Here is a 25,156-nt window from a genome sequence, read left to right as displayed (position 1 = left end):
CAATGGATATAACCTAGATAATAAAAGCTCTTTGGGCTAGTCTCTAGAACTGAAAAATAAATTCCTGTGATTAAAAAAAGAACACACACACACAAAAACCTCTTTTGGGTTCTTAATTTTTTGTAGTGTAAAGTCGTCCTGAGATCAAATCATTTGGAAACAGCTGACTTAGGGAAACTGCCCTTCAGAATCATCTTTTGGTCTTATGCACATCCCTAAAGAACAACAGAAGGCAAGAATTCAAAGAGAAAAATCTGAAGATCGGGATTACAAAATCAGTTTACCAAGACTGGGTCACATCCAGGTGGTACATTTTAACCCCCTGCTGGTGCTGCCTCCTTCTGGGAGGGGACACTGCAAAATTGCAGAATACGGATCCTGAGGAACCTCTAACCTGTGATCTATCCACCACGGTCGAGCGTTGGCTCCTGCAGTAGTGCTGGTGTGTGGCTAACACTGCGGAGGGGGTTCAGGGTCATGCGCCTGACTGAGGAGAAGCTGCCTACCAGCGTTCCCTCCTCCAGACTGACTGAAATGGCTACAGGTAACAGCACAACTAAAGAGGAGGCTTGTCCTCCAGAAGCAATCATAAGGAAGTTCAAGCTAAAAAAAAGAAATCTTTCTGGCCAAGCCCTTAGATTGGAGAAAGAACTTTTAATTTGGAATCATTGCAAAGACAAATGGTTTCGCCAAGTTATTTTATTAGAATGTCTGACTCAAAAAGAAGTACCAGGAACATGCCTTAAAAATGTATTACAGTTTATGCTTCACGTGACACCCACAGACAATGGATCCAGAGTTTACCACAGCAAGGGGGCAAAAGGGAAAAGTAAGTGGAGGTGGGCTGGGACAGCACTGGCCCTGACTGGCCAGCCAGGCTGATGGGACTGGTCTCCACAACCAAGATCCCTACAACTGTACATGTTTCTAATTCTGGCTCAACTCTCCTCTACCCAAGAGTAAATGCCTCAGGACTCAATCTGAGTCACTGTCTGTCTCAGCTTCTTTCACATCCACACTGAATTTGTACTCCTGGTCACATCCCATGTAAGCGTCACTCATGAAGTACAGAGTGTAGTTGTGGGCACCAGTGGCTGGGGCCACAAAGTCCAGTTTCACCTATGGAAAGCAGGCAGAAATCAGGACGAGCATGGACACAAGTAGACTTCTCACCCTGCCCCACCTCCAGAACAAATGCTAGGGCCAGCAGACACACTCACCTTGGCCTTCTGCTGCAGGGTGAGCCTCTTGATGGAGATGAGGCTATTGGACTTTGCATCTCCAATCACCACCCACCAGCCCTCTTCACGTTTCTGCAGTGACCAAAAACCAATCATTTTAGCACAAAAAAACCTGAGAACGGTTACAAAAAACAGGATAACAAAAATCTGAAGGCCTTCCAAAGTTCCTTTCCAAAATATAATTTGATATAACTAAGATTCTGAAACTGTCAAAAGGTGTCTCAAATAGACTTAATGGTGGGGGTGGGGGGTGCTTACTGTTTAAGTAAGTAGATGAACTAATTTGTTGTTGGTCCTGACTCATTCCTTGTACCTTCTCCCACTTAGTGCTTGCCACTGAAGTCAAGATTGCACTACTGGTAGAGATCTAGTCATTGGCGCCTGGCAGCTTTGAGTTCCTTATTACCCCTTTCAGTACAAAACACATATACCAGCTGAGAAAAATCTTAACATGGAGCTGAACCTACAGCAGAGAGGATCCAAAGCAGGCCCTGTGGCAGGCCTCTTCCGAAGCCTTGCCTCTTCCATTAAGCCCTCTCTGGTGGCCACTCCACTGTCATAAAGCCCTGGCATCCCAGTCTAAAGCACTCTTTCCTCACAGCCTGCTGAAAAGCTAGTTAACAGAATTAAATATGACGGTTTAATTGAAGGTTGACAGCAGAAACCAGATATTCTCCCATATAAAGAGAATAAGATTTTCTTTTTGTGGGTAAAGAACTGAACAACTACAAGCAGAGTAAGTGGCAATAGAAAGGACACAGAAGAAACAACAACTAGAAAAGCCCAGTGTCCTGACACTGCACCCTTGTACTCAGGATCTAGCTAGTGAATAAGGTGAGTTGACACCTGGTAAAGGCAGCTACCAGAACGTACCTGTGGGAAGAGAGGTGCAATAACAGGGCCTGTGACTTCCTCCTCTCGCTCCAGCTGCACCAGCACCACCACTGGGCCACCACTGTAGGGGGAAAAGCAGAGCAGCACATCAGTACCGTGGCAGTGAGTTCACAGCTCATCGTCAGGGTGCACCTAGCAGGGACCCTCTCTGGCTCACCTGCGGATGCTGTCCTTATCCACCACTTCGTACGACAGTTCAATATTAGGGTAGCGGTTACAGAAGCGGGCCACATCTGCGATCTGGCTGTCAGTCAGCTGAAGCAATGCATTCCGTTCCTCATCCTCCATCTCCATGATGTCGAAAACACTCTCCACCCCCTGCAGTGGGTATTCAGAAGTCAGGGAGGAGGAGAAAACAAAGACCAACAGCAAATGACACTGGCTCCAAAGAGCTGCTAACTTTATTTCCTACACTGTCAAATCATCTAAAGACACACCTCCAAAAAGAACATGGCCCACAGCTAACAGCCTCTCTAGCATCTCGATATGGAACAGCTTCAGAGGAAGCAGAACTAAGATTCCCCGACTGAGGACTCACCTCCCACAACCCATCTCTCTGGTCTGGGGCACTCAGCTCTCAGGCTCAGCCATCCAACACCCCAGGCCGACCCAGCTCACCTTGTCTGTGCAACGTTTAATATGCTCTGAGGTGAAGTGTGGCAGCTGTTTGAGGTATGAATCCTTGGACCACATAGCTTGGGTGACCATCTGGGCTAGTTCCATGGCTGCCAGAGCAGGGCTGAGCCACCCATTGCTGGAGAGGACGTCCACACAGGCCTGGATGAGCCGGATTGCCTGAAAAGGAAAAGGAGTACAAGAGCAGGTGGAGCTGGAACCGAGACTTCCTAGGCCACCAGTGGTCCCTCCACCCCATCCCATATGCACACGCACACTCTACCTTACTAAGGATTTCCTCTGTATCCGACTGCAGTTCAGCACTCAGCTGCATGCGGGACAGATGCGCCTGCAGAAGCAGGTTGGTCTTGACGTGCGGATCATTGAACTTAGGGTTATTCAGCTTGTGGGGGACCTTCTGAGCCAACTAGAAAGTGGAAGAAAAATAGCTGGTGACGAACAGGTGACCCTACCTGAGATTAGCTCAGGCCAAAAGCACTAGTGGTCCAGGCTCACAACCCTTCAATACCTAGAGGAGTGGGTGTGGTGGGGGAATGGAGATGTGTGTGAGGGTGGGATGGAAGGTGGGGGATATGTAGGAGATGTTGGGCACACAGGCCACTTTTCAACTCCAAGGATGTTCTCCTGAAGGCCACTTTTCAACTCCAAGGATGTTCTCCTGAAGCCAATGTCCTCACCTGCCGCAGGAGGTTGTCTTCATGGTGCCGGATGGGAATATTCTCATACTCTGCCGCATTGGAGATGATCTCGATAAGCCCTCGCACCTTGGTCTTAGCATTCAGGGACATGCTGAAGAGCTCTGACAGAAAAGAGAAAATGTGAGAGGAACCAAAAGCAGGCAGAAAAGGAGCAGGAGCTACCCTGCTCTCTCCTGCAATGAATCCCTCTGACAAACATATGGGCACTTGCAGCCCTGTCGTCTCTCATCCCAGTAGGTTCTAGACCCTTGCATAAGAGAAGGCTCCCCACAGACAGAGACACAAGCCGCTGCTGGCCCCTCACCAATGGTGGTGTAGTTGATGTAATAGTAGGCAGCGATCATGCCCAGGTTTAGAGGCGCCACATCCATCTCATCCTCAATGCTGATACACTTAGACTGCTCCAGGTCACTCAGGGTCTGCTCCACCAGCTCTGACAAGTGGTCGGACAAGTGACGATGGGAAATGCCTGTGGAGGTGAGAGGTTAAGTGGGGTGTCAGGGAGACGCCCAGCAAGGCCTGTGAAAACCATCAAAGGATAACGTGTGCTCCAAAGTCCACTGACCCTGCAGGTTGTAATAATTGGGGTTCTGTGTCATACGGCGGTACAGAAAGGTCCAGGTGAGGTAGTCCACAGCATCCTGCTTGTTCTCAATGGTCTTGGTGACAATCTCAGCATTGAAGTGGTCATGCATACAGTGGTCCAGGTGAGACTCTACTGGCAATGGCTCATATAAGAACTTTTTGAAGAAATCCTGTGGATTAGGGAAGGGGCAGTAGTAATAGAAAGTCAATGACAACATCGTCACAAAGAAGAGCCAAGGGCAAATCAATGGGGAATGGCCCCTATGTGAGAGACACAACTAATCCCCAAATAGAAGAAACCACACATTTAGAAAGTGGCATCTCTGGTTACAACACACAGTGGGAACAAGGATATGCCAAGTCACCAAGGCAGAGCGGTGAGCAGTGCATAAGGAAGATGGAACCAACCAGAGGGCGAAGACCTCAATACATGGAGTCAGCCCAGCAGCAACGAAATTCCATGCAGCTGACAGGCTTATTAAAAAAGCCATGTGAAAATAAAAGGCAGAAGTTCACAGACTAAAAAAGCTACTAAAGACATCTATCAAAAGAGACGAAAGAATCTGTCCTGAGGCTCAGGATCTGAAGATGTCGCACGAGTCTAGGACTTACCTTTTTGGAGCCCTGACACATGATAACACAGCGGCCCTCATCATCCTGGAGGGGGCGGTTGGCGTGGCCCACCATCTGAAGCACGTCGTAGATGGGGTAATCCACATAGCTGGTGACAAAAGAGGGGAAAGGAGGAAAAGGTGCATCAACAAGAAACCATTCTAAGGAGGCCCAACTCCCTACAATATCAAAGTAAGCGTAAAATGCAAATATGGGGAGATATGGTCAAATTACAGCAAAACCGTGTTTATGACCTTTGGTGCTTAGGAACTAGTTTCACTCACATCATCTCACTTTACATCATTTTAGCTTTCAAGTGTAAGGGTCACAAATTTGTTGCTCAAGGTCCATGAACCAAAGCTACAAACCCATCTAATGCCAAAAGCCAACCAAATAACTCCCTATTAAGGATCAAATGTGTAAGTCAAGCTTTCCAAACTTAATAGCAGTATATTTCATGACTTATCAAGTCACCTGACTTTAATTCAATTCCTAGAAGCAATTTCAAATGCTAAAAATGAACCCATAAATAAAACTAATTTCAAAATAATCTGTATTTTGGGAAAAAATTAAGTTAAATTATTCAGGTTTTTCTGAGAAAGACTGAATGTTCTAACTTCTTGTCACTACATAGGTATGTGACCTTGACCAAGTTACTTTTCCTAATCTATAAAACAAACAGGTTAACAACATAATTTCAAATATTCCTCCTGGATCTAACTTCCTGATTCTCCAGCCTACTAAAATATGGAAGGACAATGACTAAAAAGCAAATGCGACCCTAAGTGCTAAGACTACAAACTCTCTTGAACACCTAGCTCTGGTGGAATCTCGGCTGTACGTTTATTTCCCTAACACCTCTTCTTCATAACAGCTTAATTTCTGTATTTGCAGACTTATGTTCATTTGAAGGGGGAGGTTTGCATTAACATGGAGCACCAACTATACTCACGCATGGATCTTGCCATTGTAGTACTGGGTGTCCATGATGATCACAAGGTGAGCGGCCACGTTCATGCCCCAGCAGAGACTCCGAGAAGCCACCACTACCTGGATAGCACCTGAGCAGCAGAGGGGAGAGGAGGACTGAGGGCATGGCTTCCTGGGCAAAACAGGTTCACTGCCTCCTGGGCAGGTAGTGGCTTACCTTGTGCTACATTTCAGAACTCAGAGCAAGGCTGGCTGGGAACAAGGTCTTACATGAATGAGAGGGCTAACACAACCCTGTGAGAGGTAGCTCCATGCTGCTGGTGCCTTGCTGTGGGGACTATCCTAGAGGAAACAAGGTAATCCTGGAACAGAACCCAAAGCCCAGGAAAGCAAGGCTTACACTACCGATGAGGGACTGGGCCTCAGATGGGAAAGTGGTAACACCCACTTAGCCACAGGCTGGCTCAGCACCTGGCAGCAAAATCAAGATCTCGGAGCATGGCCCAAACTAGGCAGATCCAAGGGTCAAAGAGTGACAGTAAGTGTTCTGGTAGGAGGATCTGCACTGAGGCGTCACCGAGCAGTATGAAATGGTAAAACTCTGTGTGAAATGCTATAAGTCAACAAGGGGCAGTGGTCAGCAGGAGACTGGCCAAGGGAGAACCAGAGCTCTGCCGTGTGCTATATCTCTCAGTCTAACAACTTCAGGGAGCCTGGCATCCCTGGAGAACCGGGTCTAGGGACGAAAGTCCTAGATTCTGGGAAACCAGGTTCTGAAGATACACAACCTTATGTGCCTGCCTGTTTCCTCATGTGGCAAGTAGGGTTAGTATTTGTCCCACCTACATCATAAGATTCTTAGGAGGACCAAATGAGATAACAGATAAATAATCCTAACAGTATTTTGAAAATGTCTAGTATGCTATAGAGAAATATTAGCACCCACACCCTAAAGCTTAATATGTGCCACTTGGTGTTAGCCCTGGACGTAATCTCTGTGCCATGGGGTTTTCTTACCTGAGCTGAAGAGCTGTTCCACCAGGCGTCGCTCCATGGGGCTGAGCCCTTCATGCAGGTAGCCCACCCCATTTAACAGTGTTTCCTTGAGCGTGCTGTCACTTAGCTTCTCCAGGTACGGGATTAGATCCTTCTCGGTGCAGTGTAAGAACCTGAGCAGCACAAGCACTGGTTCAGCTCAGTGGTCCCCATCCCTAGGAGATACCTTGGCAACTGTGTAGACCCTAGCCTACCCTCATAAACAGAACATCCTCCAGGGTAAGCGAACTTCACTTCAGTGAACCCCGCAAACCCTCTATAACCAGAAACCAAGCCCTGCCTCACCTCTGCCGCTGGATGTCAGCTGCACACGTGGTGAGGATGTCAATGGCAGTGAGGCGGGTCTGCTTGCGAGACGGGACAAAGACAATGACAGGCTTCTTGGGCGAGTGCTTGGTGATAGCATGGTATACAGGCTTAGCCATGGAGAGCAGGCGAGTTTGTGTATGGCTAATGTTAAAGCCCTGGAGACCAAGGGAGAAGAAAAGACATGAAGATTACCAGACCTAGGTAACTCAGGATGTATCTGAGGCCACGGATGGGAAGAGCGGGTCCTACCTGGATGTGCAGCTCCAAGGGAACGGGGCGCACATTAGGGTGGAAGTTGAAAGTGGAGGTGGCACTGCAACCCAGCCAGTGGGCCACGTCCTTAGCATTTGAGAGCGAAGAGCTAAGTGCCACAATGCGGATGGGACGCTCAATCTGGGAGGAGATGTAGCGCATCCGGGAGCATATCACTTCTAACACAGGCTGGGCAAGAGGGAGGAGGGAGTCACTGCAGGCCCCAGCTCACCAACCTTGTCCAGAGGTCCCCTTTGTGAACAGCCCAACAACCTCAAAATGATCTCCTAATTCTTCCTTCTAATTAAGGGCTCTCCTGTCTTTGGTTCCACCTCCTCCATGTCACCCAACTTCTAATAAGCAATGCTAAAAGTACTGCATAAAAATTCCACATTATTCTTTCAGAATAAAGTGGCAGGCAGAATTCTCTAGGGAGAAGCCTCTAGTCTCGAGCCTCAGAACCAAACATAAGGCCCAATGCCAAGGTCACTTGGTTAGTCCCAGCCCCTCGTCTGTGCTGCAAGGTCAAGCCATACCCCATTCTCGCCCCCAATAAGGTGGACCTCATCCACCACAAAGAGGTTGATGTTCTGGACATTCTTGCGCTGCTTCCACCGCCGGGAAAGTATGTCCCATTTCTCAGGGGTGCTGATGATGATGTTGCCTTTGCCTAGCAGCTTCAGGTCTGTGCTGGTCTCCCCTGTCAGGAGCACCACCTTCTTGTTGAGCCTGTCCTGGAACTTCTCATACCAGTCCATGTATACCTGGCAGGCAGTGAGAGGGAGGGCAGAAGAACATCAGGCCGTGCCAGGCATCTTTCACTTATTATGATACACCAGAGAAAGACCTGCTGATCTGCAAATCTCAAGCTACTTTCTAATGCCATGCCAGCCTGTACATGATGGGGAAGCTTTTCTTTAGTACACAAACTGAGGAAATGACCCTGCAAATTTCAGGGCTTAAAAACCCTTTATCTGGAATCACAGATAAAATGGCTCCTGGGGAAATTCACGTGACACAGCATGACATCACACCTGCTCTGCAAGGGCCTCCATGGGGGTAATGTAGACACAGCGCCCCTCCGAGTTCTGCAGCAGCATCCGCAGGATGGCAAATTCTGCACAGATAGTCTTCCCGCTGCCCGTGGGAGCCCCCACAAACACATTGTCGTCACTGTTGTACACGGTGTTAAATACTGGAAACCAGCAGAGAAGCAGTGTGAGTATCAAGAGGGGAGTAGACAGACTGGGACATGGACCACTTGTCAAAATAGAGGACAATATAAGAAATGAAGTCAGTTGTGGAGTACAAACAGGGGCGATGGCATCTGAGCCTCCAACTGTGAGCCAGCCTGCTCTAACTCCCCTCACTTTCTCCTGCCCACCCAACAAGTAAAGGGGAAGAGGCCAAGACCAAGAGTTCAGGTCCCCTGGAAATGTGTGGGATGACAATAAAAGCAAAAGAGGCCATGTATGCTTTGCTTCTCAGGGACTAGGACACAAAACAAAAGGGAACTGGATCCCTGTCTCTGCCCCTTCAACGCTCTCCTGTATTTCCTGGAAATAGTCTAATATAGAAGGTAAGAGCCTAAGCCCTGGCATCAAGACTGGATTAAAATCCAAGTTCTAGTATTTATTAGCTGGTCCAATCGGGCAGGTCTCTATGCCTCAGTTTCCTCATCTATAAAATGGAATACTGATAGTAATATCTCAAACAGTAAACCCCTCATGAGATTGGTGGGAGGAAAGAGAGAAAACACTGGTGACGTACTCAGCCAAGGACTTAGTACACAACACGTGTTCTGTGAGAACAGTCATCATTTATAGTGATGGGGGGAAGAGGCCTCGACGCCACATGCTCTGGTTGGATACCTCAGCATCAGGAGCGGGCACCTAGCCTCCTGAGTCTGAGAAATGACAATGCACCACAGAAAGGCCTTGCTCTGCTGACTCTCCTCAGTGAGACGCGCAGAGTGGCAAAGCAAACCTACCAGTAACTGAGGACTTATGAGAAAGGAAAATGTCTGGTGGGCCCCAACAGTCACGCCGATGAGCTCCCAGGCACACCAAGCACCAGAGCGCCCCTGCTTCCCTGCCTGCTGCAGAACACATCTGTCTGTCTCCAGGTGACTAAAATGGCCAAGGGAACCAACTTCCTGTGAATGGAAACACCCACCTTGGGTCTGGATAGGATTGAAGAAAGGAAATTTATCTTGGTAAAGGCTCTCAAAGGCACTGTTTCTCAGAGCAGACACGGGTAAGGGCTGCAGGTCCAGAAGTTCAGTTGGAGGTGGGTACTTCTCTGGTAGGATCAGGTGCCGGAAGGAGACAGGCAGCTGGGTCTCACAAGCTGCAGAAAACAAAAGGGAAGAGTACTAAGCTTTCCTCTCTTTACCTAATGGACTCCCAGAGCCCCTCCATAAACACCAGAAACCCTAGGCAGCATATGTACCACTCTCCCCAACAAAGGCAAGCCTGGGACAAAGTGCAAGACATTCTTCTACTATCCTCAGAGACCCTGGAGAGGAGACACTCACAGAGCCAGCGGTCAGACACCACTCGGATGAAGTACTGAGGGGGCAGCGGTTCAAAGACAGGAACGAAGAACGTAATGAGGTGCTCGTCCTGAGCGTACTTGGCCTTGAGGAGAAAATACTCATGGTGCAGAATCACCTCGCTGTCCACGTCCTCCACCAGAATCCAGAATGCCTCGGACGAGCCATGGACCTGCCAACACGAGCACGTGTAAAAGGAGCATGAGCCAGCATGGGGACTCGGCCCTCCTACCCCACTCCTCTGCCCAAAGCCTTGCCTTTTCATCCCACTGAAAATCCGGCGTGATGGTCAGCTCCACTTTCAGGGTGGAGCGCGTGATAGGCTGCAGGTGCACCGACAACTCCAACTTGGGAAACAGGTGGACATATTTGTGGATGGTCTTCCCCATCTTTGGCATGCGGATAAGCTCCCCTAGGAGGAAATGAGAGAGCACAGGGGCTGCAGCCCAGCCAGCTTGCTGCAGCTATAAACTGGGCCTGAAGGCCATTGTGGGAAAGGGGGGGATTCTACTCCAGTGGGAAGGTTCTTCCCTCTACTCTCAGTGAAGTCCGGAGGATTCAAAGCCCTAAGACCACCTGTTCTGCAGGGGGACGTGAGAAGTGAACACAGGGTATTAGGGCACAAGGCCTAGGAACTGGAGAGTACGAAAGTGTAGAAAGACGCCTGGGCTGTCAGGACAAGGACAGGGGTTTCCCACACACCTATCTCATTGTGATTCAGGTCATACAGACGCTCAAAGGGAAAGTTTTTCTTTTCAATCTTCTTCACTACTTCCTCAGGGAGTTTGCGGAACTGGCGCAGAGGACACATGGACTGCCACCTATCCAGGAAGGAGACAAAGCTGTTGGTCCCTTCTGTAGGGGTGTTAACAAACTGCCCTCATCATGGCTTCCAATACTTTAGCCATGACCACAGAAGATAGTCATTAAAGACAGACATTTGAAATTGGGCCAGCAGTGAGGCCTGAGTGCCAACAGTGGCTGCCACCCTCCCCCAACAGCAAAAGGCCGCCCCTCTTCTCAACTTTCACCCAGGTTCATGCCACACTTCAGGCTTTAGGACGGCGATCAGATGCACCCCAAGGCTTTCCCATCTGGCCTGAGGACCCCCCACTCATGGTGATCATCCTCCAGCTCACAGGGCCCTTACATGCGTTTGTCGATCATCTTGCAGAGGTTCAGGGTCTTGTCTGTAAGCTGTGCCCAACCTCGGTTCAGGACAATTTCAAAGATCGCACGCATGAGCCGGCCAGCCGACTGGGGAAAGAAGCAGCATTCCCATTGTTAAGTCTGAACTATGCCCAGGCCCCGTGAAGCCACACGCAGTTTCATTAGCTCAAGCTCTGATGCAATCACCCTTGCCAACCCAAAAGCAAAGTCCCCTCTGTCATCACTCCTTTCTCCCTTCTATAAAGTAGATGCTTATTGAATGCAGAACAGAAATGCAAAAACTGCTCAAGATCACTGCAGGATATTTTAACCTAACATTCACTGTGTGATTTTTAAAAAGCTTTTGACTTCATTTAGCGTTTAGGGTTCTAGGAAGAATGAGGGTACCCATGACCTGCCCTTAGAGGTAAAAACAAAGAGTAGCTAAGAAATCCCTTTTCCATTTCTAGATTTATTTATGAGCCCTGCAGCCACAGCGGGAAGTCACCTGTCGGGAAGCAGACACTGTGTCTGTCCTGTGGATCTCCCTGTCTCCCCGAGGGTCTGGGGAGCCTCCCAAAATTCTCTCTTAAGGACTTACCTTGTCCACATGCTCAAGATCCAAACAACGGAGTGGCCATACTACACACACATCAACCAACTAGCCAACTAGGGAAGAACTAAGCATTCCTCCTCTCTCACTAGTATCCATTCAAGAGCACAAAGCACACAAGGAACTGTCAGGCCCCTTCTCACAGCCACAGTACAGCTCTGCCCTCACCTGTGTAACATACACCATGTCAGCCATCAGTGCAAAGCCCTCCAGTTTCAGCTGCGAGATGAAGGCTTGGAGAAGCACATTGATCTGTAAAGAAGCAAGGCCCACCATCAGGAGGCCAATCACTGAACAGTCCAAGAAAGTGAACTACATTTCTGCTCTGGGCATCTATGCCAGGTTAAGCTCTACAGTTCTTGATTTACAGACATTAAATAATTGTTACGCCATATAAAAAGAACATGTGAGAAGGAAACAGAAACTGGGAGGACTGAGCAGGGTACCACCTATGAACTCAAATTCAAGGTTCATCCTTTTACAAAATTATGAAAATGACCTGATCCTTACCCCAAGCAGAGGAGATGGGCTCACCTTTGCACTGGGTTCCTCGATGCTCTCCTTTACTGGGATGGGCACTCTCTCCAGCAATTTCTGCAGCTCAAGCTTCTCCTCCTGCCACAAGGAGGAAACAGGTCAAGGAAAAGGCAAGTGGCCAAAGAGAGAAAACATCCAGCGACCTGGCAGTGAGCACCAACTCCCCATCTCAGCACACCGCGCAGGCGCACCTCTCTCACAGTGATGTTCTTAAACTCGGAGGACAAAGAGAAGACTCTGAAAAGCTCAATCTCACTCAGGGTGGGCTTCAGCAGCTGGTTGTAGGTCTGCACCGTATCATTGGTGATGTAGTAGTGGCTGGCTATCCGGCCCAGTTCTGTCACCTAGAGAGAAGGCAGACTCAATCCAGTGCTGACCATTAACGAGCTCCAACCTCTAACAGTGGACATTAAATTTCTGTCCCCTACGTACTGTCCCAATAGGACAACTAGATGAACTCATACCAGTACAAGTGCCTGTTTCAGGCACATGAAGACAGATGACATGACAAACTGACCCATAGTGAACCGGTGTCCACGTAGACAAGACAACTGAATTATCCACCTCAAGTTATAGAAAAAGAAGTGCCATTTTAAAAGTTCCTAAGTTCAAAGGGTGCAGTCCAATCCTACCCATTTTTCTACCATTCTAAGCAACAAACAATTAGATGAGCAGTACTTAAATTGGGAGCAATCTGAAAAATTTTCTCCTGGGCCTACAAATTTTGCTGAGAACTTTACCTCAAAACTCTCACCCCACTCACCTGGAAGTTGCCAGTCTTCTTATCATACTTGACCAGATTGTTCTTATCCAGCATCAAGGCAGCAGTATGAACCAGATCTAGTCGGCGCTGGTCCAGCAGGGGATCTCCCTTGAGGTCATCGTGAGAGATGCCATAGAGGGTTGGGGATCGGAGCATTCGGATGTACAGGTAGGCGTAGCCCAGCCAGTTCACTGCATCCTACGAGAGATAGCTTATGGTTCCTAGCATGGAGAACTCCTGATGTCCAAATAAAAAGCTCCCATGGATTGCTTAGAAATTAATTCCCAACTATAAGGATGTATATCATATCATTTCTAACAACAAAATATTGTCTACCTTTGCATTCTGGACATTCCCCAGCACGATTTCTGCATTGAGCATGTCGGGAAGCTTTGATACCATCTGGCTCTCAATAGGAAGTTGCTGATTGAGGAGGGACAGGTAGTACTGTAGCTCCCCATGAGATGTGATGAGTATGCCTTCACCCTTGGTGTCATACTGGGGTCGTCCAGCACGTCCCAGCATCTAGATCAGAGACAGTGAACCAAGAAGGCTATAGCAAGAGAGCTTCTGGTTTTGATCCAAGGATTCTACATTTTAGAACCTGGCCTTTGATCTGCCATCTTTCCAGCATCCTTGCATTTCAGGCACAGGATACTCATCCCCACTGAGAATAAACCTGAAGGCTCTTTACCTGCAGAATGTCCAGGGCTCCCAGTTCTGTCCAGCGCCCCTTCTCTGGACTGTACACCTGGGTGCCTTTGATGATGACAGTATGTGCAGGAAGATTTACACCCCAAGCCAGAGTTGCCGTGGAAACTAAAACCTACAGAGGCAAGGCAAAGTAATGAGGAAAACAGAGGTCAGCACCAGAGGGTTAATATCCCTGACTTCTCTGGGCAACTGGCCTCAGAGCTTCTAATAGGACTGGTGATGGGGACAGAACTAGGGGTGGGGGGGGGGCGGTCCCAGTACTTGTCAGTGTGACACTAGAATAAAGAGGAAAGGGTTCCTTGGACTCCTCATCTATTCAAGAATATTTCAAGGTTCCAGAAACACCTAAGAGTCATAAGTATAGACCTATATTAATCAACTTAAGGTTACTAGAATATTTAAAACACAGGCTACCCTGAAAGAGGGAATGAACAAGGTGGTAACCTTATGAGGCACTTTTTGGAGTTATCTGATGTCACCAAAGTGCTTGCTCTGCTATGTTCCTCAGATACTTTCCTAGACTCACTCATCTTTCCTCACATGGGGTGTGAAGAGGTGGCATAGGTTGTATTTATTGTATCCATCACAACCCTCTGACCTGGGATAGCTGGGCCAGAAACAATAAAGTACCAGGAACAAACATATGGCATAACCTTTGACATTTCAGGTCTTCTGAAAGCTGCATCACCTGCTCCCCAAAAAGCTTTGCCCACCCTCACCTGAATATGTTTATCAGCAAAAAGATCCTCCACAAGTGTTCGGTCAACTCTGGTCATCCCTGCATGATGAATAGCAAAGCCGTACGGCAGAAGATCTTTCAGCTCCAGGTTCTATGGAACAAAGAAGAGAGGATGAGGCAAGCCCTCCTGTGGGAGTCTCCCAGGTCTAAGGAAATCTCTTCCAAGGAGACATGCCCTTTACCTATTCCAGAAGACCACAAATAAGCAACCTTAACCCATGTGAAACAATAGCACCATGGTGCAGTCCTAGGAGTTGTCTGGGATCTTGGATGGAGACAGTTGCCAGATAGGAATGAGGGAACCAGGCTGGTCCCTCCTCACCTTGCACTGCTCAGCTTCCGTCCGCAGGACTTCCGTGGAGGCAGAGCCCTCTCTCAGAAACAGACCCAGAGTGTCCTTCTCTAGGCACATGTCCCGGATGGCTCTGGCTGTCTTCCCAGTCTCCTTCCGGGAGTGGACAAACACAAGCACCTAAAGAGAAGCCACAGTTCATCACAATCACGAGATGTAGCTCTAGCAGCCACTGGCGCAGCCCTGGGATACCCACAGCAAGAAACACAGCCTGTACCATCATCACGAAAAGCCAATGTCTTGGACAGAAGAGCAATGGCAGGAATGTGCGCTGGCTCAGAGAAAGCCTAAGCAAGGGTTGGAAAGACCAAGACCCTAAGGGAATGACCCAGACAAGTACAGAGTCCTGGAGCTGAAAAGTTCAACTAACTCTGGCACCTTGTCTTGAAAAGCAAGTTTAAATATGCCATGAATGCAAATTCAGAAATCTCAACTAAGAATTTGTGTTCAGGCACCTAAGAGTCAAAGCCACATGAAGATGTATCTGCAAAATAACAGTTAAAAATATTGCATTATTTATAAAAGGACTTAGGAAATAAGTCTGAGACTAGTATGATGTTGCAGGAAATAAAGTCCTCCTAGTATTTAGTGCCAAGAAAAGATCTGTCTCTTCATATAAATTCATACACTTCTTTTTATCAAACAAAAGGAAATATATAACCAATCACTTTTCCTTATTTTTTCTCTTGGTTAACATTACTAGACTCCAATATCCAATTTAAAATCTCTATCATACTTTCTATTATAGTAAGATGCCCTCTTAGTTTCTAATTTTCATCTTTATTTTCAGTGTAAGCCTCCCCAAATCTTTTACGTAAGGACCCATGATAATGTGAATAGACACACTGATTATCTGGGCTGAGGGATTTCTTTTGGGGGAGGTTTTTAAGTATAAATCCAATTTCTTTAATCATTATAGGACTATTCAGGTTATCTAATTCATCTATGCTGAGGTTTTTGTTTTTTGAGACAGGGTCTCGCTCTGTTGTCTGGGCTAGAGTGCAGTGGCGTCGTCATAGCTCACTTGCAACCTCCATATCCGGGGCTTAAGTGATCCTCCTGCCTCAGCCTCCTGAGTAGCTGGGACTATACAGGCACCCACAATCACGCCCAGCTAAGCTCATCTAGCTAAGTTTTGATGGTAGTTGTCAGAGAATTAATTCATTTCTTCTAAGTTTTCAAATTTATAAACATAAAATTGATCTTTGTATTCCTTTATTATCCTTTTAATGTCTACAGGTTCTGTAGTAATATCCCATTTCATTCCTGATACTGGTGATTTATGTTGTCTTCTTTTTATCTTTGTGAGTCTTGCCTAATGATTGGTTAAGTCAACAATTCAAAAGAAAAGGGTTCAAGAATAACAACAAACCATGGACAGACCTGATTTTTTCCAGCATGTTCCATGATTTTCTCATAGACTATTTCATTCATGATCTGGAAACGCTTGATAGCTTTTTTCTCTGTGATGCCCACATAAGTCTGTTCCAGAGGCACTGGGCGGAAGCTAGAAGTTCAACAGAAAAATGAGGCTTTCAGCAGAGAATACTGAGAGAATAAACAGTCCTTTTCACTGTCCCGAGGGCAATATTCCTCATTTTGGATACACACATCAAAACCCAAAGGCCCTTCTTTCCTTTTTTTTTTTTTTTTTTGAGACAGTCTCATTCTGTTCCCTGGGTAGAGTACAGTGGCACCACTGTAGTTCAGTGCAACCTCAAACTCCTGGACTCAAGTGATCTCGTTGCCTCAACCTCCTCAGTAGCTGAGACTACAGGCACGCCATGACACCCAGCTAATTTTTTTATTTTTAGTAGAGATGGGTCTCGCTCTTGCTTAGGCTGGTCTCCAACTCCTGAGCTCAGTTTTCCCACGTCGGCCTCCCAGAGTGCTAGGATTACAGGTGTCAGCCACTGTGCCCAGCTCCAAAGGCCCTTCTAAAATCCAATCCAGTAGCGCTCCTTTGAAAGGGAGAAGGACAACAGGGAGGTCACCTTAGATAAACATCTCTCAGTCTTTTCTTATACCTGTTATCAAAGTAGAAGAGGCCCTTGGCAGGGTCAACACGCAGAAAGGTAGCCACATCTTCATAGTTGGGGAGGGTGGCACTGAGACCAATGAGTCGGACATCCTCTTGGGTCATCTCAATGTTTCGGATGGCCCTGGCCACCAAAGCTTCTAAGACAGGTCCTCTGTCATCATGGAGAAGATGGATTTCATCCTAAGAAACAGAAGAACAGCAGTTACCTTCAGGACTAGAAAAATGTAGCCCCCTTTCCTGAGACTAGTCCTGTTTTGTAGGCATATAACCTAATATGCTTAACAAAGAAGACAAGAAAGGGAATCCCAAGCCAGAGAAACACAAAGGATAAAGACAGTTTACCACCATGGAATTACTCCAGGAAACAACGTACTCTAATCATGAGTTGCCTTGCTCCAATTTGGTATAATATTTAATGTCAAGAAATTCTGGCCGGGCGCAGTGGCTCACGCCTGTAATCCTAGCTCTCTGGGAGGCCGAGGCGGGCGGATTGTTTGAGTTCAGGAGTTCGAAACCAGCCTGAGCAAGAGCGAGACCCCGTCTCTACTAAAATTAGAAAGAAATTAATCGGACAACTAAAAATATATAGAAAAAAAATTAGCCGGGCATGGTGGCGCATGCCTGTAGTCCCAGCTACTCGGGAGGCTGAGGCAGTAGGATCGCTTGAGCCCAGGAGTTTAAGGTTGCTGTGAGCTAGTCTGACGCCATGGCACTCACTCTAGCCAGGGCAACAGAGTGAGACTTTGTCTCAAAAAAAAAAAAAAAAAATCAGCAGCCAGAGATTGCCAACCTCTGCTCTAGAACACCAAAAACCAACATATGAGGTCCCCTTTCTGGCTTTCCCAGACAACCTACACTGTAATCAGACTGAGTCATTGCTCTGTTGGTGCTTGTGCATATTTGTAACAAAATATGCTGATTCCTTACTCATTCCCTTGGAAAACATAGTATTTGTAAAGCTCTTCAATGTTCTGGGAGGATATAATTAGCTTTTTGTCTGTTTACATTTATTTGAAAATACTTAAGACATAAAAAGAAAAAAAAGATAAAGAATAATATGTCAAACACATGTACCTACTGCAGAATTTTCTATTAAGTGCAGATTCTCATTTAATGGTAACAGCAAAGCTGATGATGGCTGTCATTAGAAAGGCTAGGACCTACAGAAAAGGTACTGAAGAAACATCTAGTGTTCAAACCCAGCAAACCCTCCTGAGCCACAAGTGGAGTCTCCCTGCTCACCAGAATGATGAGCCGCACTAGCTGAGTGTAGGTGCGCTCGCCACCCTTGCGGGTAATGATATCCCACTTCTCAGGGGTGCAGACAATGATCTGAGTGGCGCTGATCTCTTCCTTGCACAGCTGGTGGTCTCCAGTCAGTTCAGCGACAGTGATGCCATAGGTGGCCAGGCGCTAGGGGGAGGAAAGCTACGTCAAGCAAGAATGCTTGAAGGGGGTGGGATCCCACACTTTCTGTCTGGGTGGTCTGAGAGTAGGGTATTGGGAAAAGGTTATCAACCCATCAGGCAAGTATCAGGTAAATCAAATCATATGAACATACATTCCCAAAACATATCTAAGTTTCACTCAGGCAAACGAAGCAAAGAAGCTCTAGGAGCTCTGCACACATGGGAAGAAATGGAAACTTATAAACAAGACCTGGAATAACACCACCACTAGGTCTATTATCACCCATATCCACCTGATGTCTCATAAATACTTCAATAATGCAGATGACACCAACTGTGGAAAATTGCTATGGAGAGGATAAAAGAAAGATGGTAAACCCTTGTAAAAGACGGTTCAAGACATTCTTGCTTCCGAAACTCTCTGCAGCTGGGTCAAGTTCCATCTTTGAAATGGAAAAAATACAGCACAGGAGGCATTCCAGAGATGCCCTAATACAGGAAGCAGTGGGGTCCTGGTCTGTTCCCAATGCTTTAGCAGTTGCACCCAGTATCTTCTGGAGGAATTTTCTATCCCTTTACCTTTCCAAAACTGCCCACCATCTCCTGCACCAAGGACCGCATGGGAGCAATATAGATAATTTTGAAGTCATCCACATTGATTGTGCCGTCCATGTTTATGTGTTTCCCTATCTCGCGAAGCATACACATCAGAGCCACGTTGGTCTTCCCGGCACCCTAAGAGAGAGGTCAGGGACAAGAAGACCTGTTTACCTGGTTAGGTTCATTGCCCTAACTTCCACAGGCTTATATCCCAAATAGAGAACAGAGCTCGTTCTGGGTATTTCATCCTACCATTTAACATCTCTTCCATAAATGGATAATGAACTGGGGGTGGGGATGGAGGTGAAGAACAAACTCCAGACCACATGCCACATGAAAAAAGCAGGCAGGGCAGCACTTACAGTAGGAGCACATAGCAGCAGATTCTCATCCGTCTCCAAGGCAGCACGGTAGAGTTTACTCTGGATCCGATTCAGTGTTTTGAAGCCCTCGAATCCAGCCTGGGCATACTTTGGCAGCTTTTCCACCGGAAGCAGTTGCTAGAAGGAAGAAATACCATATGTCATATTGGCAGCATCCTCAAGCAGACTGGTCCACTTTTGTGAGATCACCAGAATTTTGTTCCTTGGCAATCTCCTTGCATAACTCTCCATTCAAGGCCAGTTCAGAAAGATCAATACCGTTCCCTGGGCTCAAAAATCAGAATGGGAAAACTGTGAAGCCGCTTCCATTTGTGTAATAATCTATGAGACAAGGCTACATTTTGATCTATGATTGAAATCCAAATTTGAAGGGAAGTGAACTGAACAGAGAGTTGAGAAAAGCAATTCACTCACTTCTTCTGAGCCAAAGGGCTTGGGCTTCAGAGCAGGAACATGCACCTCTTCATAGCCCTTACGCTGGCGACGGAAGGACCCATCAGGAAGCTGACAGCGTTTATTGGCCATAAAGTGGCTCCCTTGGGTAAAAACAAGATCCTCTAAGTCCAGAACCTGCCGTGGAGCCAGTGCCTGGGAATGTGAAAAACAAAAACAAAAAGGAAGTGAGCAAGCTGAGCAAATGAGCTCTCCATCCATCACAGCCTGGGAAATAAAGGGCCCTGGTACCTACCTCTCCACCCTGGTCCAAATCCATGGTTTCCAGATCGGTGTCCATTCGGGACTGACGCACTCGCTCTCTCCGGGACCTTTCCTCCTACAGTAGGGAAAGATAAAAAGCACAACAATGTGTCACCATCCTAGGATCTTGTCCTTTTCTGTCCCTCTTCATCTGTACCTGACTCATAGGTGCTGATTAATAAGCTTCAAACAGGAAGACGACACTTTACATTCAGACACCTGCCATGGGGACCACGATGATCAAAGCAAACAAACACCTTTAAAGAGAGAAGGTACAGTACAGGAATGCCAGAAGTTGATGTGCTACAACCAAGTATCAAGGGTAGAAATGTGGGTTCTGTTACTGTATTTTAGTAAATACCAGGTAAAGGTCCCCATGATGTTGGTGAAGACAGTAGCAGGTCGGTGGTCTCTCAACCACACCAACATGAATGTGTTGGTTCTAATTTTTACCCACTGACAAACCCCAAAGAATTTAGGGAAATACTTTACTTCAACTTGTTCTTTTAACAGGAACTTTAATAGGCTACAATCTTCTAGCCACTGTCCCTTTCAGCTTGGGAATCATTCAGATAAACCAACCCAGCCCTTACTCGGATCAGATCCTCTTTCTCTGTCTCGTGGAGCTGGTAGAGAAACTTGGATAGCTCTGGATCGGCTTCCATCTTTCCCATGATCCTTTCCTTTTCAGCTACACTCTGTGCACTGGCCAGCAAGGTACAGTATAAAACTGCCAACAACAAAGGAAAGGGAAGGTGAGAAGGAGGGAATAAAATAAAAATCAACCTTCAACCTTAGGGTAGAAAGAAGGAAAATCAATGAAGGGCTGAAGCTATTAAAGTAGGACAATCTCTGTCACACACACGTACACACGCTGTAAAAAGAGCCCACTATATACTCACTCATCATCCTATGCTGCCGCAACACTTTAATAAAATCGAAAGTGTTGAAACCAAGGAGCAGAACCAGCTGGTTCTCACATTCCCGATCATCACTGGCCGTCTGCAGAGAGAAGGTAACACCACCACTAAGGACATAGCCATCTGCTGCTTCATACAGTGTCCCCATGTGCTAAGATACACCAAACACAGAACTACTGTTATCTTGGCTTACCTTCAAAATCTCTAACACTTCATCTGCCTTCTTCTGTGACACGATGGCATCATCATAGAAACGGCTGAGCTGCCGTTGTAGCCAAAATGCATCAATATCCCGAGGGTGCAAATCCTTCTTCTTGGAACTCATCAGTTCACCTGAGGCTACAAGCTACAAAAGTAAGCAGGCACTTAGCCCACCAGGTCTCTGTTCGCTCTAATCGCTTTCTCAACACCTTGCAATCAAGTTCTACTTGCCACCCACAGCCCATCTTCTTGTGAGGACCTTCCAGAGAAAAAAAAACTCTGCCATATTGAGTTCAGAAGCTCACCAGACTAAGATTTCATCAACACATACATTTGGGAAGGAAAACAATCAACTGAAGTCTTAAGAAAATCTAGACACTGAACATTTATCACGGCTCACCTATCAAAAGGTGGCTCAATAAATAATACATAACAAGAGGCGTCAGAAAGAAGTACACCCAGAAGTAACCTGGCCTTGTAGCAATGGGAACGACAATCTCTACTTACATTAGCCGAGAGGGTGCAGCGCACGACAGCCTCGTCCCCTTCCATGTCATCATCAGATGCCTCTTCCCGAACTTCCCCATACACATCTTCATCACCTTCCTGTGGAAATAGCCCCAAGCTCAACCATGATCTGGAGCTGATCCTGTATCACCACAGAATCACTCTCTCAAGTCACCCTAAATTAGCTCCACGGTTAGAGCAATCAATGGCTTTGGGGTGAAACCAAGAGCCTACTGGAACCAGGCTCAGCCACATTCCAGAGTACATTTAATGGAATGACCAGTTGGCATGGATTCATGAGATGCTTCTATGCCCTTTTTTGTTTCTTACCTTAGGCTGTCACAATGGCAACCAACTGGATCACAGTCTTTCTCTGATATATACGCACAACCAATACTTGAAAATAAGAGCTACTAGCTAACAGGAGAGAAGAGCTATACAGAAGCAGACAGCAATCAGAAATGTAGACCATACCAGTGTACTTACTCACATGCTATACATTATGTGCCCTTGGCACAGTGCCACAATACTTAAATAATATATAAATAATAAGCATTGTTGGATGAATAAACTGCTACGACCAAAGCACTGTTAGTTCATTGCTACTTAAAAATCATAAAATCCAATTAACTAAACTTTAAGAAGAGGCTTAGCAATCATCTGACTCAGTCACCTTATTTTTTAGAAGGAGAAACTGAGGCAAAATGACCTGCCCCAGACACAGGACCAAAATTCAGAAGTCTTGGCTCCCGTTTTAGTGTTCTTTCTTCTGAACTCTCCTGTGCTACCCCTTCTTCCTGTCCTGGTATATATTCCAGGGCTGCACTTTCCCTTTCAGGAGTCAAATCCACACACTGAGGACTCTCAGTCAATTTTGCAAGTTTTTAAGTGCCCCACTCATTCCTATTTAGTTACATTCAAGAAATTCTGATTTGACGGTAAAACATTAACCCCAGTGTACAAACTATGCCCATACCCTTGGGTAAATGTGCAAACTTTTGAAATAAGCAGTGGGACACAGTACTGAAAAACGGGAAATTATTCCACTAAAGTTAAACTATAGTAAAACATAGCAGGATACATTCTCAATGAAAGTATTCACTGTACTTTATCTCTTGCCTTTTTTTTGCTGATCCACTTGGTTTACTTTAAATTATTAATTTATATTTACTAGTTTAAATTTGCTATACAAAACTTAAAGAATGGACTAGATCCACTTGCTTTATCACTCACCTCCTCATCAGACTCAAACTGCACATTCACACCATACGTCTCATCAATGTTGTCATCTGAAAGGATGAGGGATTAGAAAAAGAAGGTAGTGAATGGCTAGTGAAACAAGGCACTCTGGAGCCAATGTCCTCCCCAACTGCCTGGCTTGCTTCTCCTGAGGATAGATCTAGGCTCTAAGGACACATACAGACGCTCAGATGATTGACCTAAAGAGCCACCCGTGCTGCCACTGCCAAGGCCTTCTCAACCTGCCAACCTTGGCTTCAGCCCTGCTCTGCTTGCTCAACCACCTGAACCCCCAGGGCTCTGCCACACTTTCTCCCCTACTCTACACTTAAGAAAAAGGTTTTCAAAGAAAGAAAGTTGGCTGTCAGAATCTAGACATTCCAGTGTCCATCAATAACTCCTCAAAAATCACAAAACAGGTTAGAGGAACTCACTGACATTCAGATTTTTTAAATGATCATGCTGGAAGACTCACATTTAGGGGTCAAGAACCAGTTAATATGATCAGGAAATAAAGAGCTCGGTTACCCATATTTTGGATTTCCTTGTCTCCACCATAGTCTGTGATCTTCTTGCCCAAGTTCACTAGCACATGGTATCTGGTATCATCTGTTTGACCCAGCAGCAGGTCAATCTCCTTTCGCCTTTCCTTGTCCCGCAGCTTTTCATTCTTTAGGACAGCCAGAACTTCATCAGCTGCCCCACAAAGGATATCGCGTGGCTGGTGGCAAGAAACAAACAACACTTAAAACCATAACACAAAGGACATCACCAACCAGCTTTATGTGACGGCAGGATGTGAAGAGCCACACATCTTCAAAACCTGCATCATCACAGGCTCTGACCTTTTTCATTAATGTTGATTAAAAAATGCCACCAAGAGTCATACAATTGAAGGAGACTCATCTGTTTTTAAAAAGATTAGCTAGGTGGCCTTAGGAATTAGGACAGTTTCCACAATGGTGTGCCCCATGTCTCCATGTGGTAGAGGCACTTGGCAGTCCTCTAGCTAGCCACACTTTTATAATTCTTTGTCCTCACTTCCTCTAGCACCTGTCTCACTAGAGCTTCTCAGAGGTCCTCAATCTAATCACGCATGTGTAATGATTAGGAGCATAAATTCCAGACGTAGATTTTCTCAGCTCTGCCAAATACTGCCTCTGTGCCTTGGGAAAATTACTTAACTATTACTTAACTATTCTCTGGCTCACATCTCTCTTCTGTAAAACAGAAAATGAATATTAATAGCACTATTCATAGAGTTAATGTGAGAAGAAAGAAGACATGTAAAGTGCTGCTCCACATAAACTAAGTGCTCAGCAAACATTAGCCACTTCTGCAAATTGGTATGGCCCACACAGGGATCCAGAGACAAGGTTCTTCTGGTCTCCTAGCTGTGATCCTCTCCCTTTCCAAACACATGGCCTCACCCTCTTGCTGGCTCACTCTGAGAATATAAAAATAAAACAAACTCAGCTTTTTCTATACACTCACAACAATCAACACAAAAGATTCCTGCAACCTCCAGTGACCAAGAAGCGTATGGGGATTTCTCCCCACCAGCAACCAGTCCTGCAGTAGACACTAGCTGGTGTCCTCTAATTAAATTCAATTCCAACACTATCTACCTGGAGATAGCATAGATCCCACAGGTTGATGGCTCTGTCCCACAAGACTGCCTGCCCCCAACTTTAAGATGACAATCACAAGCCCCAGGTTGTTTTACCTATGCTTCTGACTGACCAGCTCTACACTGGGATTCCCACAACTCCCTCGTTGGGTTCGATTAATTTGCTAGAGCAGATCACAGAACTTAGGGAAACACATTTTTATTAGGGATATCGCAAAGAGTAAGAGATACGTAAGGCAAAGCACATGGAAGCTCCATGCCCTCTTCAGCCTCACCACCCTCCACATGTTCAGCTATGTGGAAGGTCTCTGAACCCAGTCCTCTGGTTTTTATGGAAGTTTCATTATGTAGGCATGATCAATTAAATCACTGGCCATTGGTCAGCCTAACCTTCAGCGCATCTCCCCTCCCTGAGGGTGGGGAGGTTGAAAGTCCCAATCTTACAATCTGGCGGCCTAGGTCTTTCTGGTGACCAGCCCCCATTCTGAAGCTACATAGGGGCTGCCAACCATCAGTCAACTAATCGGAACACAAAAAGACACATCACTTTGAAGATTCCAAGGATTTCAGGAGTTGTATGCCAATAAACAGGATAAAAACCAAGTATATATTTCACAGTATCACTCACCTGATCCCCAAGGGCAGCCTGGATGAAGCTGAGCAGCACCTCATAGGTCTCCCGGGTCTCCTTAGTTTTGGGCTTGTAGATGATGCCCACCATCTCGTCAATGCCCTCAGACAACAGAGTATAACCCTTCATCTTGTTGATGTCATGCCGGTCTTCATCACGCTTTCTTCGCCTAACGGGCACATAGTGTGATGTTGAACCTTCCTCTCCAAAGCAAGACTAGATAAAGCCCACCCTCTGGCCAGGTGCAGTGGCTCACACCTGTAAT

At 46.4% G+C, this 25,156-nt stretch overlaps 1 protein-coding gene across 1 annotated transcript in view; it reads right to left on the bottom strand.

Moving 5' to 3' along the window:
• Positions 1–681: 681 nt before the first annotated feature.
• The window catches only part of SNRNP200 (small nuclear ribonucleoprotein 200kDa (U5)), a 26,162-nt gene continuing 1,687 nt past the window's right edge, over positions 682–25,156 (bottom strand). Inside the window, exons 3-45 of the mRNA XM_012641939.1 lie at positions 24,889–25,060; positions 23,159–23,351; positions 22,625–22,680; positions 21,392–21,490; positions 20,877–21,029; positions 20,666–20,765; positions 20,357–20,493; positions 19,756–19,839; positions 19,482–19,655; positions 19,047–19,184; positions 18,664–18,819; positions 17,918–18,088; positions 16,662–16,855; positions 16,018–16,141; positions 14,605–14,754; positions 14,263–14,373; positions 13,524–13,655; positions 13,166–13,354; positions 12,830–13,027; positions 12,258–12,410; positions 12,064–12,144; positions 11,698–11,781; positions 10,918–11,024; positions 10,470–10,588; positions 10,025–10,179; positions 9,750–9,939; positions 9,389–9,562; positions 8,248–8,408; positions 7,750–7,977; positions 7,211–7,402; positions 6,938–7,116; positions 6,614–6,765; positions 5,619–5,727; positions 4,667–4,775; positions 4,035–4,224; positions 3,774–3,938; positions 3,449–3,570; positions 3,034–3,177; positions 2,754–2,930; positions 2,293–2,453; positions 2,115–2,196; positions 1,221–1,313; positions 682–1,119 (exon numbers count right to left, since the gene is read on the bottom strand). Of these exons, the coding sequence (XP_012497393.1) occupies positions 976–1,119; positions 1,221–1,313; positions 2,115–2,196; positions 2,293–2,453; positions 2,754–2,930; positions 3,034–3,177; positions 3,449–3,570; positions 3,774–3,938; positions 4,035–4,224; positions 4,667–4,775; positions 5,619–5,727; positions 6,614–6,765; positions 6,938–7,116; positions 7,211–7,402; positions 7,750–7,977; positions 8,248–8,408; positions 9,389–9,562; positions 9,750–9,939; positions 10,025–10,179; positions 10,470–10,588; positions 10,918–11,024; positions 11,698–11,781; positions 12,064–12,144; positions 12,258–12,410; positions 12,830–13,027; positions 13,166–13,354; positions 13,524–13,655; positions 14,263–14,373; positions 14,605–14,754; positions 16,018–16,141; positions 16,662–16,855; positions 17,918–18,088; positions 18,664–18,819; positions 19,047–19,184; positions 19,482–19,655; positions 19,756–19,839; positions 20,357–20,493; positions 20,666–20,765; positions 20,877–21,029; positions 21,392–21,490; positions 22,625–22,680; positions 23,159–23,351; positions 24,889–25,060 (6,202 nt within the window). The 3' untranslated portion in view covers positions 682–975. The remainder of the gene's footprint in view (positions 1,120–1,220; positions 1,314–2,114; positions 2,197–2,292; positions 2,454–2,753; positions 2,931–3,033; positions 3,178–3,448; positions 3,571–3,773; positions 3,939–4,034; positions 4,225–4,666; positions 4,776–5,618; positions 5,728–6,613; positions 6,766–6,937; positions 7,117–7,210; positions 7,403–7,749; positions 7,978–8,247; positions 8,409–9,388; positions 9,563–9,749; positions 9,940–10,024; positions 10,180–10,469; positions 10,589–10,917; positions 11,025–11,697; positions 11,782–12,063; positions 12,145–12,257; positions 12,411–12,829; positions 13,028–13,165; positions 13,355–13,523; positions 13,656–14,262; positions 14,374–14,604; positions 14,755–16,017; positions 16,142–16,661; positions 16,856–17,917; positions 18,089–18,663; positions 18,820–19,046; positions 19,185–19,481; positions 19,656–19,755; positions 19,840–20,356; positions 20,494–20,665; positions 20,766–20,876; positions 21,030–21,391; positions 21,491–22,624; positions 22,681–23,158; positions 23,352–24,888; positions 25,061–25,156) is intronic.

The sequence above is a fragment of the Propithecus coquereli genome, unplaced genomic scaffold (genome assembly GCF_000956105.1).
Source record: "Propithecus coquereli isolate 6110/MARCELLA unplaced genomic scaffold, Pcoq_1.0 Scaffold171, whole genome shotgun sequence".
Classification (NCBI taxonomy): Eukaryota; Metazoa; Chordata; class Mammalia; order Primates; family Indriidae; genus Propithecus; species Propithecus coquereli.
This window is presented reverse-complemented; position numbering and strand designations above follow the sequence as displayed.